The sequence below is a fragment of the Penaeus vannamei genome, chromosome 5, assembly GCF_042767895.1.
Source record: "Penaeus vannamei isolate JL-2024 chromosome 5, ASM4276789v1, whole genome shotgun sequence".
Lineage (NCBI taxonomy): Eukaryota > Metazoa > Arthropoda > Malacostraca > Decapoda > Penaeidae > Penaeus > Penaeus vannamei.
Window position 1 is genome coordinate 11,407,149 of NC_091553.1, and position 15,000 is coordinate 11,422,148.

Consider the following 15,000-nt stretch of genomic DNA (forward strand, 5'->3'; position numbering starts at 1 on the left):
CAATTTCTTGGTCCCATTAATAAATAACATATTTCAATAAAGAAGATATTTTAACTTCCATACTTGATATACCTTTGATCCTGTAAATTGTTTTATATGATCCACTTCCCATACACACTATTCTGACATTTTTTAATGAAAAATCTAATTTTCTACTTCATGAAAGTAAGCAAATTCTCTGTTCTCAATATCATCTTTGTAGATGCAAAACATTCATTCATCATATATTCTTTTTTTTATCAATACATTTTCCTTCCTACTCATAACAATGAGTGATGACAAATAGTCCCTTTACATTATTCATTCATTAATTTAATTTAGGAATGAAACATTCTTTGAAGCACTGAAGGAACTTTGAACAGATTATTATACAGCACAAGTACTCACAGTGGAGACATATGTGAGCCAAAAGATAATGAACATTTCATAAAGACTTTACCTTCTCTGAACATTCCTACCACTAACCACTAATATATTTCCATCTAATCCTTAGCTTCAGATGCATGCTACAATTGTAATTACTATATTGTGGGTTGGTACTAAAAACTACTTCTGGGTGCTACATCTGACATGCATCAATAGGGTAGAGTAATTTAAAGGTTATGCACCACTGGACTTGCAGCGCAGGCATAAGATCACAGGCTAACCAGTCCAAGGCTACCATGCCAATTATCAAGACAACAGAGGATGGGTAATGTGAACTCTTTCCAAAAGGTTACCTGTGGGGGGAGACGTAGCTAGACTGTTCCTGGGAGGATCCACGTCTCTCATAGAGACTTGGAAAACTGGTGGAGTGTGAGGGAGGAGTCTGTGGCTGGTTACCATTGTCATATCTAAAGGGGTATTGACAGTTTTGGAGACATTAATTTACGCTTTGCCTTTTGTCATAACAGTTCTATGATAAGAGGTTAGGTTAGTGAAATGTGTGTTTGTGTATCTTAACTATAACTGTCAAAATTTTGGGAATAATTTGGATAATTTTGTCAAGTATCTAAATAAAAGCGAATGAGCCATTTTTTCATTTTATAGTTGAGTTTACTATCCATCTCCTGTCTTTCTAAATTCATTATGGACATTCATATTCACATCTTTTATACACCAGGTGGCATTTCAAATTACTTTTATATATAACCTCCACCACACTCACAAAGCCTATTCTTGCAGGAATAGAAAAAGCTAATTCACTATTCTTTCTGATAAATATTCTAGCTAGATTGCTTTCTGACAGCTGCTTTCATACCACAGGTATCTTACGGCCTGTTATTTCAATGCTGCACATAATGCTACTAGATAACTAACATGTACAACTATACTGTACATAGCAAAGGAATTCTCCAGCAAAATAATCATCTTTCATCAGTCAGTCTTTCAAAAAAAAAAAAAAAAAAAAAAAAAATAAATAAATAAATAAATAAATAAATAAATAAATAAATAATAATAATAATAATAATTATTCAAAAATAGTATTTCTGAACTGCTTTAAAGGGAATTAATATAAATAAACAAATCATTTGACAAAAATCCAACTCATTAAAATCAATATGCAAGGGCACCACATATTTACACAAAATACAGACCTAGGAGTTATAATTTCTCTTGGGGTTGGTATAGGCCTCGGCAGATGCGACACAGTGTGTGACGATCCTCTTCGTGTTGAGTCAGGAGTTGAAGGTTTTGTAGTTGGTATTGGCATAGCTCTCAAAGGCTCAGGACGAATGACATCCGGACTGGTCATAACTTGAGGTACCATTGGATCTGCAATGGAAATAAACCAATAACATGTTATATCCTCCAGAAGGTAAAAAAAAAAATGTCCTTCTCCCATAACAATGCTAACCCCAAACACTCCACATATTCACAAGATTAAAGGATCTTATCTTGCAACATTCCTTTCCTTTGAACTTGTTTCTTATTATTTTTTCTTTCCTTTTTCTGGTAAGGGGAAGTGCCTCACTGCTCATGAGGTGTATCACTGACTTTTTAAAATGAGTGCAGATGCCTTTCCATTTTATATGTAATCAACAAGGTCTTACACATTCCTCAACCTTTCTCTATGCATGCAACATCCAGAACAAATTTTCATTCCATCACATCAACAATAAGAAATAAGGAATTCTATCATTAATAAAATATACATACAATAAATTCTTATTACCAAAAACCTACTGTTTGTTTACTTTAGATAACTCTATTTTCAACTTATTCTAACAATCTCTATCCTTCTGTGCCCTACCTTTATTATTTGTTAAGATGAACACGGCAGAGAGACAATATTTTTTTAAGCAACTTAAGCTTAATCAGATTTATAGTTTATAAAGAGTTACCTCCTATATTAATCATGGTGTCTTTTAACTGCATGACTTTTGTTACTTTGAATCAGTTTCATGACCATTCTTTCCAAGAAAACAAAAGGCATTTTTTTTTATTCATAACTTTCATATGACATTCTTTGTACACAGACATAGGACTGACCACCAATATTAAACCATACCCAATAAATCCTCGAGAGAAGAAAAAATATCATGTATCACTTTTCACAAAAGCAAAATATGGTCTCAGTTATCTTCTTGATGAATGGAGTATAAAAGACTATATACATTTACATATTCCTCTGATAATCACAGAAGATAATACATCCATATTATCTTCAGATAAAGCTAAAGGAGGTCTAGTTCAGCAAGCACATCAACTCCCAGTTAAAATGTTCTTATAATCTGTAGCTGGAATCAATCTTGTGCACATCTGCTTTCACAATCTAGGAGGTGATTGTGACTTTACTTTTTTTAATTCATCCATTCATGATAGGATTTTCCCACACCATAGTGAGCCACATATTTGGCTTTCACAGAGTCACAGCAACTTAACCTCTTCCTGACAGGCATGACTATAGATGTAATGTTAATCTTACCCTTCATGATAGGAAACGTGAATTTGCATCACAACTCACTCTTGTGACTGAGTGGGCAAGCCAGCTGTACACAGAAAATGCCCTGCTGGAAAGGTTAGATGGATGCCAGTAATCACCGGAATGAGTGATACACCGAAAATTCAGGCCCTGTCAGTGTAAAGTTAAAAGGCAGACACATTTACCCCACTCTATACACTTTTTAGCTGTAGCATAGCTTTTTTTAGGGAATGAAGCTAAAAAGAGACTAAGCCTATAATCATTCACCCCACATAACATAACAGGCTCAACCACACATGTATGTGTAATTGCCAGCCAGTGTCTGACCCAATTCATTGCAACATGATTAGATGTCATCCAGTAGATTGGGGTTAATACATAAAATGAAATCTATATTATGCATCAATTTCAACTGTAGGTCATAAGAACATCTCATCACAGATTTCATCCCAGTAAATGACTGAGTTTCATTTAAGCTATATATCTGCACTGGTACATAATATATACAGGGTACTGAATATTATTTTCTTCACTGCCCCATATATAAGAAGACATTTTTGACTTCCAGGAAACTGCAGTTCCTCTAAAATGCTTTTCTTGAACAACAAAAAGGAAGGACAGATATATACATATATACATATGGTACAGCAGTAAAGCCATTCTCCACCAGCCTGGTTGTATCTTAATTGATCTGTATTTGTGAAAAGAACATGCATAAAATCATTATTAGAAATAATTATCATGCATATTAATAAGAAAGGCATGCAAAGCTGTGACATCTGCACTAAGATCTTCAGATCTTTCATCACTCTGCTGGAGGCTGGAGCAGCACCTGGTCTCTCACAGCTCCAAGATAGCAGGGAGGAGGGACAAGTTTTTTTCTCACTGCATTTCAACTGATGAGTTTTTCTATAACTGGATCAGGTGGTCCCAACAGTAAGCACTTTACTATATCTGGCACTGTCTACAGTATTTCCAACTTCATTACTTTTATTTACAATAATTGGATCTTATTCATATACCTAGCACTGAAGAAAAAAGTACATCACATCATCTTGAATTTAAACAAATCAATTTGAGTAAGCCATCTTTCATGAAGCTGAATCTTTTTTATAATGGTAAAGGATATTTTAGACTCGTAATCACATGAACGCATTAAATATCTGAATACACAAATTACTGTTCTGCATAATGGTAATGCATTCATTCCTTGCATACTAAGTTCAATATACAATATTCCCTATATATCATCTTTGATAAGCATATGTTAGATAGCACATGCGTAAAGTATGCCTGACACCCTGAAAGTCCCACCAAAAATAAATTGCACCATTCCTGGTAAATTGGCAAAATATCTAAGCCTATTCCATATCACAATCTCAACAAATGAGTAAATGAAGTGTTAGTTTGTGAAATTACATAGTCTGTCCTAGGTACTAACATATCCAAGACCACTTTTAAATCTGCAATGCTTTCCTCTATTCAATATTATGGAAGTTTTATGCCATTTCTCAATCATTCCTTTCTAAATATCAACTCTTAGGATCTCCTTTCTCACATTTGAATCTAAATATGTAAAAGATGAAATTCAACTTTCTTTCTCTTTGTTTTCACTCCTACTTTTTTGCATTTTACTTGAAATTTATATGAAAAGATAACTCTTCTACACTGATAAATTTGAACATCTATTAATCTATAACTTCACTACCTACCTTTCATACACATGCAATGAAAGTTTAATATTAGTTGCCTGTATAAACAGAAAAATATTCTCATTTCTATATTTTCCAAAAGAAGAAATATAAATTCTCTGCAAAAGATAATTACACTGATCCAAAAAGCTGATTTTCAAGTGAGGGGGAACTACAAAATACCTTTGGAATTAAGCAGGGATAAAATAAATATCAGAAGGAGGGGAGATGGTCCAGTCATTTTAAATCTTATTTACTATACATGGTTTTGTTTAAATCTTATCTATTTCATATCCCAAGATGCAATGCAATAGCAAAACTGCTAAAGATTTTTAAACACTGCATGAAGTACTGTATCCCTATCTAAAAAGAAAAAAAAAGAAAAAAAAAATTCTAAACCATGTTCTTTGATGTTTAAGTTGCTTCTTTAGGTTCATACATGACCCTTGAAAAGCTACTGTTCTGAAACGATGATGACTGTGAACCATTTACCTACCATTATTATTGTTAATGGGAGGTTTGGGCTCAGGAAGAGGTGGTGTTCTCTGTACTGCAATAAAGGCACAACAAATACAATGGTTATAATAAATTTCAAAACTGGCAGCCATACTATTTACATGTATATAATTGTAAACATATAAGACTAGGAAAAGAAAACAAAAACAGCCACATGTCAGACTTCAATATGAGGGGGGAAAGAGAAATAACAAGAACAAAAGAAAAAAGTAAAAAAAAATACATAAATAAATAAATAAGTAAATAAATAAACAAATAGGCTAGATTAAGAAACCCTGTCTATTAAAAAAAGGAAAAAAAAAAAAAAAAAAAAAAAAATCAGTATACTCTGAAATGTGGCACATGCTTTTCCAAGAATAAAATAGCATTCAGCATTCTGAAAGATACACTGCATACATAATGATTATGCAACATAATGAACAACATGTTATAAAAATACAGCAAAAAGAAAACAGGAAAAACAAAAGGAAAAAAACAATTATGAAAACATTTTACTAGCGATTCAAAGCACTACAGCAAAGATAAAGAAGAAAATCCATAAATGGATTAATAATAACAATGTAACCAGAGAAATGCAAATGGTTACCTACTGACCATGTGCAAAATTTCTGTGTTGGTGTAGACTTTGGTAAGACATGAGGATGCAGGTTATTATAGTAACAACTCGACATAATAATAATAATCCGTAATCTTAAAATGCATATCCTGCCTTAGGACATGTATAATGTTTTGCCTCTACCTTCAATAAGACAATTTTTCTTTCTCAATAATTTGCTCTTCAATGATTTACTGAAATCTCGTACTCCTTTAAATTTGCAAAAATAATTTTTTCACAATTATCAATTTCTTTGAAATGACCAGAGGCATAGTTGAAATATAAACTGTTGACATTCTGATAATTATCTTATTCAACTGTACTTTACTTAATTTGATAAGAGTATCACTATTGAGGGAATTAATGTAGTGTAACTGGCAAACAAATCTTATAATCAATTGTGTAAAAGATTAATTAATCTTCATGTAAAAAAGCATTTGAAAGTACAAGGGATTCATCCATATTTTTTTTCTGCTAAAAAAAATGCTTTGCAAAACTTGGACTCAAAACATGCTATAGAGAGGCAAAGAGTTAAAGATAAAAAAGCTGCTTGATAGATAATAGATAAGCTCTACCAAAACTGATGAAAGAGAAAAAGAGGCACGTTGAAAATAAAAAAATAAATATCAAGACTCTTCCTGCAATCCTATGTCTATACCTTGATTTCATTGGAGAAAAGGAAGATTAAAGAAAAAAAAGCACAGAGAGAAGGTGTAAGACTTAAGACAACACTCACACTCTCTCCTGGTCTGGAAGATTGAATTGTAATCATTTAGGTTTGTGATCTCTGGAGGTGGGTCCTCCTCCTGTGGCTCTTCACCACCTGTGTCTGAGGCTTCTTCAGTCTTCATGGATTCCGCTCTGTAATAGCAGGTTATTAATAATTAACAAATGTGTACAATTTTCATCACTTTAACATTTTAATAGTGTTCTGGAAGTCGAAATGCAACTATAACAACAACAGCAACATATAGCAAAAGGATTAAATTCACATCATACTTTATCTGAATTTTATAGAATATGTACTGCTTAGAAAAGCAAAAACCTGCTTTATACAAGAGAGAACAAAAGAATGTTTGGTCTCCTTTCTGGAAATTACATTTGGCATAAAATATAAATGTCAATTCCTATACTCACACAAACATTATCATGTGCCCACAATTTTCTTTAGACCCAAGCTAAACACTATAGGATTTCCTTTTCATTAAAGAGGTATACAGTACCAGGTGTTGTGAAGCCCCACAACAGAATGAACTACTTATCACAGTACTTATAGTTATACCCTACTATCAAGTTGAGATGCAACTATAAAAACAACAGCAACATTTATTGAAATGTTTCTTACGTAGCCTTTCCAGAGTTTTTGTCCTTGATAAAACTCTTGCGTATAGCTGCACCATGTCTGAAAGTTGATGGGACATCTTGCTGGGGCCCACCGAAGGGCTGAACCCGCTTCAGGTCAACCACATACAGAGACACATGCACACCATGAAAACCTGCACCAATCTGAAAGAGTAAAAGTGAATCACTTGATTGTTCCTTTTTTTCAAGAAATTCATTCATGAGGAGTTGACCTTTCTTTTATTTCTAAAAAAATATCTCAACATACAAATCATGTTTTAAACCATGCTGAGAGAAAAAAAATGTTTAAATACTTACAAGCTGATTTTGGGCAATGGCAATATCTTGAATCTTGCCCCAACCCATAGCAACTGTGTCAAATGTACGGGCAGGCTCCCACCCATACACCTTGAGAATATCGGGAGATCCTGCATACAGGCAATCACCATCAGGATGAAAGGCAATTGTTCTGAAGAAAAAATAAATATTTACTTTTTCGACACTTCTGAAATATTTATCTTATTCCACCTGCCAGAGATAACCCGATAGATCTCTCAAAACTTAGTTTTATGTCCCAGGAATAAGTACACTAAATCCCCAGATGATGTTTTGGACAAATCCAAGACCTTGTATTAACAAACTCAAGCTCTAATATTCCATCTTCTACAACTGACGTCTGTCTATTTATTACTGCTTTCAGAATATGCCAAGTGTTCTCAACTCTTAAAAGACTTGCCCCTTTATAATACGACGCAGACGGGGTGCATCAACTCAATAAACAATCACTTCTGGAATCTAGAGAATGTGAAACCTGAAACCATCCCAATAATTTTTCCTTGGCCAGTAGAAGTGAGGTAAAGCTTGCCTTGTGTATTCGCCATGAACATGTTTACTACTTGAACCTCACATATGCCAAAAATTACTCAAAGAATTCCTATTATTTATATAGTCTCTAAAAAAAAGTAACACTTTAAGAGCACATTCTGTCATAATAGTAAGAAAATCCTCATATTTTACCTGATGGGTCCTGTATCAGCATCTGTGGATGAGACTAGAGAGAATTTCTCTAGATCCCAAAAGTTTACAGTTCTGTCATGTGATGCAGAGGCTAATAGGAATTCATGAGGATGGAATTCTACATCACTAACAGGCCCAGTGTGTTGGGCAAATTCTGTCATCATTTTGCCAGCTCGAAGATCCCACAACTGAAAAAGCCAGAGGTAACATTTTCAATATATTTTCAGATATATGCACAGATGCCCATCTGCATTAATTTGCTTTGTCTGAATCTACATTAGAAATATAATGCCTAGGATCATTAACTAAACATGTAATACCAACCTTCACGTTGCAATCTTCTCCAGCAGATGCTATCCACTGGCCATCTGGGGAAAACTTCAGGCTATTGACTGTTAGGTTGTGCCCTTTATATGTGAAGATGCAACCTTTTCGTCTAATGTCCCACAGCTGCAGATAAAACAAACTTTGTTAAATCCCTGGAAACTAAATTATGTAATGCATGGAAGCCACATGTGTGACTGATGTAATTTAATATCAAGTACAATAATTCTCAAGAAAATAATTTACAACATATATAAATTTTGATAAATAAAAAAAGAAAATATATGACATCTACTGAAAACTAATGTTCTCTACTAGGAGGAAAGAATAAGAAGGTAACCATTCCAGCAGACGTTTTCCCACAACCAACTCTCTCACCTTAATGTTTGTGTCAAGGGAACCCGTGCCGATAAAGTCCCCATAAGGGTGGAAATCTATGCATCTGATGTTGGCTTTGTGTCCGGTCAGTGTCCGGACAATTTTGGTGGCCTCCAGGTCCCATATCTTCAGCGCACCACTCAGGGACCCGGCGCACACCAGTTCCTCGGATCCACCAAAACGCACACATTCAACTGGTGTTGTGTGGCCTGACAGACTCTGTGGATGAAGATTGCTATGGTCAGAATTTCTAGATGTTTATTATAGGGACAGGTGTAATAATGAAGATTATAATGATAATGGCATATCATACTGATATGGTAGTGGTAGTGGTAGATGGTTGTGGTAGTTGTGATGATGGTAATGGTTGATGATGATTGATGATGAGGAGGATTGATGATGATGATGATGACTGATGATGGTGACAAAAGATAATGATAATGGAAATAATAATTAGGATACTAACAATGATGGAAATGATGAAAACAAAATAAAACAACAACAATAATAATGATAATAATAATAACAACAACAAAAATAAGTAGAATCACTCAGCGCATACCTCCGTCAAGAAAATAGGGCCACTGATGCTATAAAATATTCACAATTAAAGAATTACATTAAAATCACCTCTTTCACTGGTGACGCCCGTGTTTCCTTTTCTCGCAATGCTAATGAATTCTTTTTTTTCTTTTTCTTTTTTAATAAAATCCTGGATTGATCACCACTAAAATTTAATGTTAACCTTGACGGAGGTAACAAATATTAACAATTACAATAACAGTAACAATCATCATACATACAAAATTGAAACAATAATATTAGCGATAAAAAAAATCACAATAACACCATAATTAACAATGACAAAAATACTGAGTAATTCCTTATGGCGGTGTAAAGAAAAAAGTTCACGTGCTAATTCTTACATACTGACTAGCAGAGCAGTCTGTGCATTTCAAGGTTTCACGCAAATCTTGGCTTCTTATTTGGTCTAATAATTTGCAATATATAAACAAAAAAACAAACAAACACAAACGCACACTCACTTTCTCCCACTCACACACACGCACACTCTCACTTACCCTTACACACACGCACGTACTCACTCGCTCGCACTTTCGTACAACTAAACCCTCCGGAAAACAAACGTATTTCAGTAACTTCTAGCGTAGATAAACTAAAATAAAATCCTTATGCACGAATCCTAGCCTATACCCACGTTTTGTCCTAGAAAGATAAAAAATCAGCTAATTCACCGATTTTTTAAAAGACAAGCTAATATAGCCTAGGGCAATGGCGGCGTCGACGTGACTTCAACGTAATGACAGAAGGGAGTCGGAGAAAGTTAGCCATGCGTTGAGAGGTCGGCACCCCGTCTCACCAGGACTTTGCCACCACATTAAATATCCTCTATCCTCTACTTCATGGGTACACGTGTCTCTTTCACGAACTTTCGGCTCTCACGAATCTCTCAAATTGGGTAGATCGTAAGTTTTGTGTTTTGCTGTTATGGAAACACCCGCGGTTAAGATGAAGTAAGGTAAATTCGCAAGCAAGCTTCCATGTGTCACAGCCGCAAGCAAGCGCCTGTGACACATGGAGGGGATATTTCCAACCCAAGTTTCACCTCAATCGGCTCTTACGACCAAGCATGCTCGCACAGCAACGCCACAGCCGGCGGAAGGAGCGGTAGCTTTCTAGACCAGAATAACCTGCACATGTAAAAGGTTTCCCTCAGCTTGTAGTCATTACCTGCTCAAGACACGTTGTTTGCGACCCGGACTAGTTTCTACTGCAACCCCAGGAGTTACTGGTTCGGCGGTACTCTCGACCTTAAAAACATTTATGGCAACTTTTGCAATAGTCTTGCAAATTTAAGCTTATGTGCAGTCTCGTGAAGTCAAATTCAGATGTCTGTCATTGTCATTGCATTGGTATCTCTAATTTCCATAAATCTTACAACAATGATTAATGTAAAATAACTTTTATCAAATTTACAAATAGTAAATAATTCGAAATGAAATCAATATCACCGCTATCACATGTGGAAACTTGTATTTCTAATTCAACAAATATTAATGAAAACTAATTTAATAAAAAGCTGAAACAACTTCGTAATTATCGTTTTGTCAAACGTATTCTCCAAATAGAGCAAAAAGTTTTACGAGGGAGGGAAGGAGCGTGAGAGAGGAAGAGAGAGAGAGAGAGAGAGAGAGAGAGAGAGAGAGAGAGAGAGAGAGAGAGAGAGAGAGAGAGAGAGAGAGAGAGAGAGAGAGAGAGAGAGAGAGAGAAAAGGGGTGATAAGGACTGAAATGGAGATGGGGACAGAGGGATGGGGGGGTGAAAGAAGGAGTAGGAGAGCAGAAAACAAGAACACGCAATCCCAGCGAGAAAGTGTCGGTTCGTGGGAACACGGAGCGGGCGGCGGGAAGGAGGTACTCGCGCTGCTCTTCTGCTTTGACGGCTTCCCTCCTTTTCATTTTATAAGGGGGTAAAATTTACTCCCACTGAAATAACCTGTTGATATGGGTGCCACAGGCATTATTCCTTTACCCCCGACTTGCCCTACGAACAGAGCAATTTACCTTCTAAACGAAAGTGTATCTAACGGGTATCTAACTTTATCACTTTGGCTTCACACTGTGAGTATTGAGCCTGTTGTATGCTTCGCATCCATTTTGATTCTACAATAAATAATGCCTCTCATTCTAACTTGCTTCAACGTCAACAATTATGGCCGAAACCTTACGGAATATACACTCTTTAAAACAGACGTATATCCCCACAGAATAAACACAAATCGCGCATCGCCACGAGGGATCACGGTTCAGCCATCCATTCAAACCGCATCAGGAATGGAAAATATCTCATACACGTGGGAACATCTCCGCCCGAACTCGAGCCTCGCCGTGATGCAGCCTCTAAATGGCAAGGTTTAGATAGGGCGCCGCGTAAGCCATTATGCAAACAAAGACAAGTAACCGTGTGCGGTGGATGGATGAGGAAAGGCGACGGAAAGATGGCACCGACCCCTCGGGATACCACGCAGTGTAAAGCCAGCCATAAATATCTATGCGATGACAGGTAAGCGGCGGACATACATAAAGGCTAATGGCTAGATAGAGCAACAACTGAAGAGGCAGACAACGCATTAGTCGACAGTGCTCAAGGGCAGATAGACAAGGACTGCCGCCGGAATGGTCGGGCGCGGACCGTAGCGTCGGCGGCGCGAGTGAGCTGCCGGTTCAAGGCTGTGACGCCATAAGTGGACGCGGCCGCACCGCAAACACCATCGAGGGTGACATTCTTCGACTGGTGGGAGTGGATTCTCTCTTGATACAGGCCCCGCGGTGCCTTTTGTTCACAACTACGTTTCTGCCTTTTGGTCAACCAACATTAGCGATGCCCCAAGGTTTTCTGGTGTCCAAGTTCATTTCAGTAACCGTTGCATTCATTTTCATCTAACGTTCTTTTAACATTTCCACTTCACATTTTCCAAGCGCACACGCACGTAGGCGCAAGCACATTTTTATATTGAAAAAACAAAACAAAAAAACTATCAACTTTCAAGAACATAAACTGTGATGGTATGTTTATGTATGGATTTCTGATGGTCGCAATATGGCAGGTCAGCAGGACAACGAATACACTTGCAATATAATCATAGGGCAAAGATAAAAATAGCATAACAATCCAACACTTCAGCATGATATCTGTAATAAATAGGTATTCTGAGCCTTCAGTGACATGTCTACATAACACAAAATGCGTTTCCAATCAATTCTGAAGTTCAGCTTTTACTTCTTCCTTTCTGTTCCCACAAAATAATAAGAGGAAGTCGCACAGCCGAATAAAAATGTAACGCGACAGTGACAGACGCGTTTTGACGCAAAGACAATGTTGCACAATACCTTTGTACAGTTGCATTGCTTTCGAAATACTACGATTTCGGCGTGACATCGGTATATTTCACATCATGGAAATGGCACCTGTTCCATAATCGCATAAATCAAAACAAATATATCGTTATTTTTGAACATCAAATACTTATATGATTAGTACATACAGAGCCAACGTACATTCAGGCATACCAATGCAATCGCACGGAGACTCGGCGAAACCCCGCCATTTGTCGCCGCTTCTTCACATCCGCGAAACCCTGTCGACGAAACGTTCATACGTGACGCCCTTCGCCGTAGCGCCGTGACCATCCAGGCGAGCTTCCAAATATGGCAACCAGGTGGGCGCCCTATCCACTCCTTAAAGAGAGGTGGGCGGAGCTCTGGTGCCACCACTGCTCACTGCGCCCGAAGAGTCCACCTGATCGTGTGCCGAGTCTGCGTCGCGCCATTCGCTCCACTTCCATGCTTATCTTCTTATCTCTTTGCTCAGGAGTGGACTTCGACAACGACAATATCCACGACAAATATATAATGCACGTAAGACCCATCCGAGTGACGAGCAATAACGGGAAATCCATTTACATTAAAAAATAATAATAAGAAAAAACGTCTGTACAGAATACCCCCTAGCACCCCGCTATCTCGCACGAGCTGTTCGGGAGGGTCTCTCCTTGAAGCCAGCCACGAGGACCCAGGCACATCCACCAACTCCGGGCGGCCAGCCCTACCGTATCCTACGAACGAATCTTGGCCGCGCCATCCTTACTCCAGGAAGTGCCCGCGCTCCCCGAGACCACCGCCGCCCGCGCCTTCCACCTCTGAGCCACCTCTGGCCCTCGCAAGCCGCGCCGGAGACAAGCCCCGCCCTAATGAGCTACTATTACCGCACGGCATGCTCTATGACAAGCAAGTTACGTACCGAATAACGTATCACCTACAAAAGCAATTACACAGGTGGGACTGATCCATATCTTGCGGGTAATAACTACCTGGTAAGTTCCTTTCATTGGCATCAAACAACAGCGTAGCAAATATTCAAAGTTCAATCATAACCAAAAATATCAATTTCTTTTAACTCTTTTTAAAAAGATTCGGTCACCAGGTTTTAACTGCACGGTTATCCACGAAGGCGAAATAATACTCAAGTAAGGCATTCACCTGTACACGAAACCCCAGGATTATAAGGCAACACAGGTAGACCAAGCCTCGGGGGATGTGTCATTTTCGTACTGCGATCATGAACGGCAACTTGGCTGCCAGCTGACCAGGACGGGTCTAGGGGCCGGAGGAAGGGAGGAAGGGAGGAAGGGAGGAAGGGAGGAAGGGAGGGAGGAAGGAAGGAAGGAAGGAAGGAAGGAAGGAAGGGAGGGAGGGAGGGAGGGAGGGAGGGAGGGAGGGAGGGAGGAGGAGGAGGAGGAGGAGGAGGAGGAGGAGGAGGAGGAGGAGGAGGAGAAGAAGAAGAAGAAGAAGAAGAAGAAGAAGAAGAAGGAGGAGGGGAGGAGGAGGAGGAGGAATAAGAGAACGACGACGACGACGACGGAGGAGGAAGATACACTCGGGCATTCAGAGACGCAATCACGACCATAGGTAGGTTTACTGCCAGGGTTATGGGACCCTTATGAGCTAATTAAAATCAACATGCATCTGCTACAGTATCTTTTAGCCCCGAGATGTTTGGACGCATCCCTATCCACATCCCATCGAACCACTGCTGAGCCACTCGCCACGCACCACCACGCCCCAAATGCCACGCACTGGGAAGCAAGAGAAACAACCTCGACCACAGATACATAAACAGACCAAATCCCTGTAACCAGCTCTTTCCCTTCCCCCCGTTGTGCCCCTTGGAAATCTAAGAGACCATGACGCTGTAGAATCCCGCGGCTATTATGTACGCTGTGGCTTTGTGCCGCAAGAGTGGAAAAAAAAACAGGAAAGAGAAATGGCAGTGACCGTTGCTAGCTGTGGCGGCCGGCGGTGGTGCTGGCACAACTTAAAATTCTGAAGACGTAGGGGCACCTGCCGGCAAAACTTCGCGCCACTACGCAGATGCAAGTCCTTATTTGAAGGGCCCTTGCCGGCCGCCAGCGCCCTCCTCCGCCACTCGCAGCGCCGATTCCAACTCCCGTTCGCCCAGATAACTGTGGCCCTGCGGACCTCAACGCGACAGTGAATAACAATCATCAGGCTCTTGTAGTTGTTTTTTGTTTAACGCAAACTGACATAAACCAAAGAAGAAACGAATCAGCCATAGCGACAAAGAGAAGATTACGCCTGTGTTTCGTTTCATTCTTGTAATTGCGTTACTGTTTGTGTTCACGAAGACCAAAA

General features: G+C 38.6%; 1 protein-coding gene across 1 annotated transcript in view; it reads right to left on the bottom strand.

Moving 5' to 3' along the window:
- The window catches only part of kat80 (katanin 80), a gene marked incomplete in the record, with an annotated part of 99,015 nt that overhangs the window by 8,307 nt on the left and 75,708 nt on the right, over positions 1 to 15,000 (bottom strand). The window contains 9 exon segments of the mRNA XM_070121885.1: positions 720 to 833; positions 1,578 to 1,755; positions 5,093 to 5,146; positions 6,444 to 6,568; positions 7,053 to 7,213; positions 7,367 to 7,517; positions 8,066 to 8,253; positions 8,390 to 8,515; positions 8,768 to 8,986. Coding sequence (XP_069977986.1) covers positions 720 to 833; positions 1,578 to 1,755; positions 5,093 to 5,146; positions 6,444 to 6,568; positions 7,053 to 7,213; positions 7,367 to 7,517; positions 8,066 to 8,253; positions 8,390 to 8,515; positions 8,768 to 8,986 — 1,316 coding nt within the window.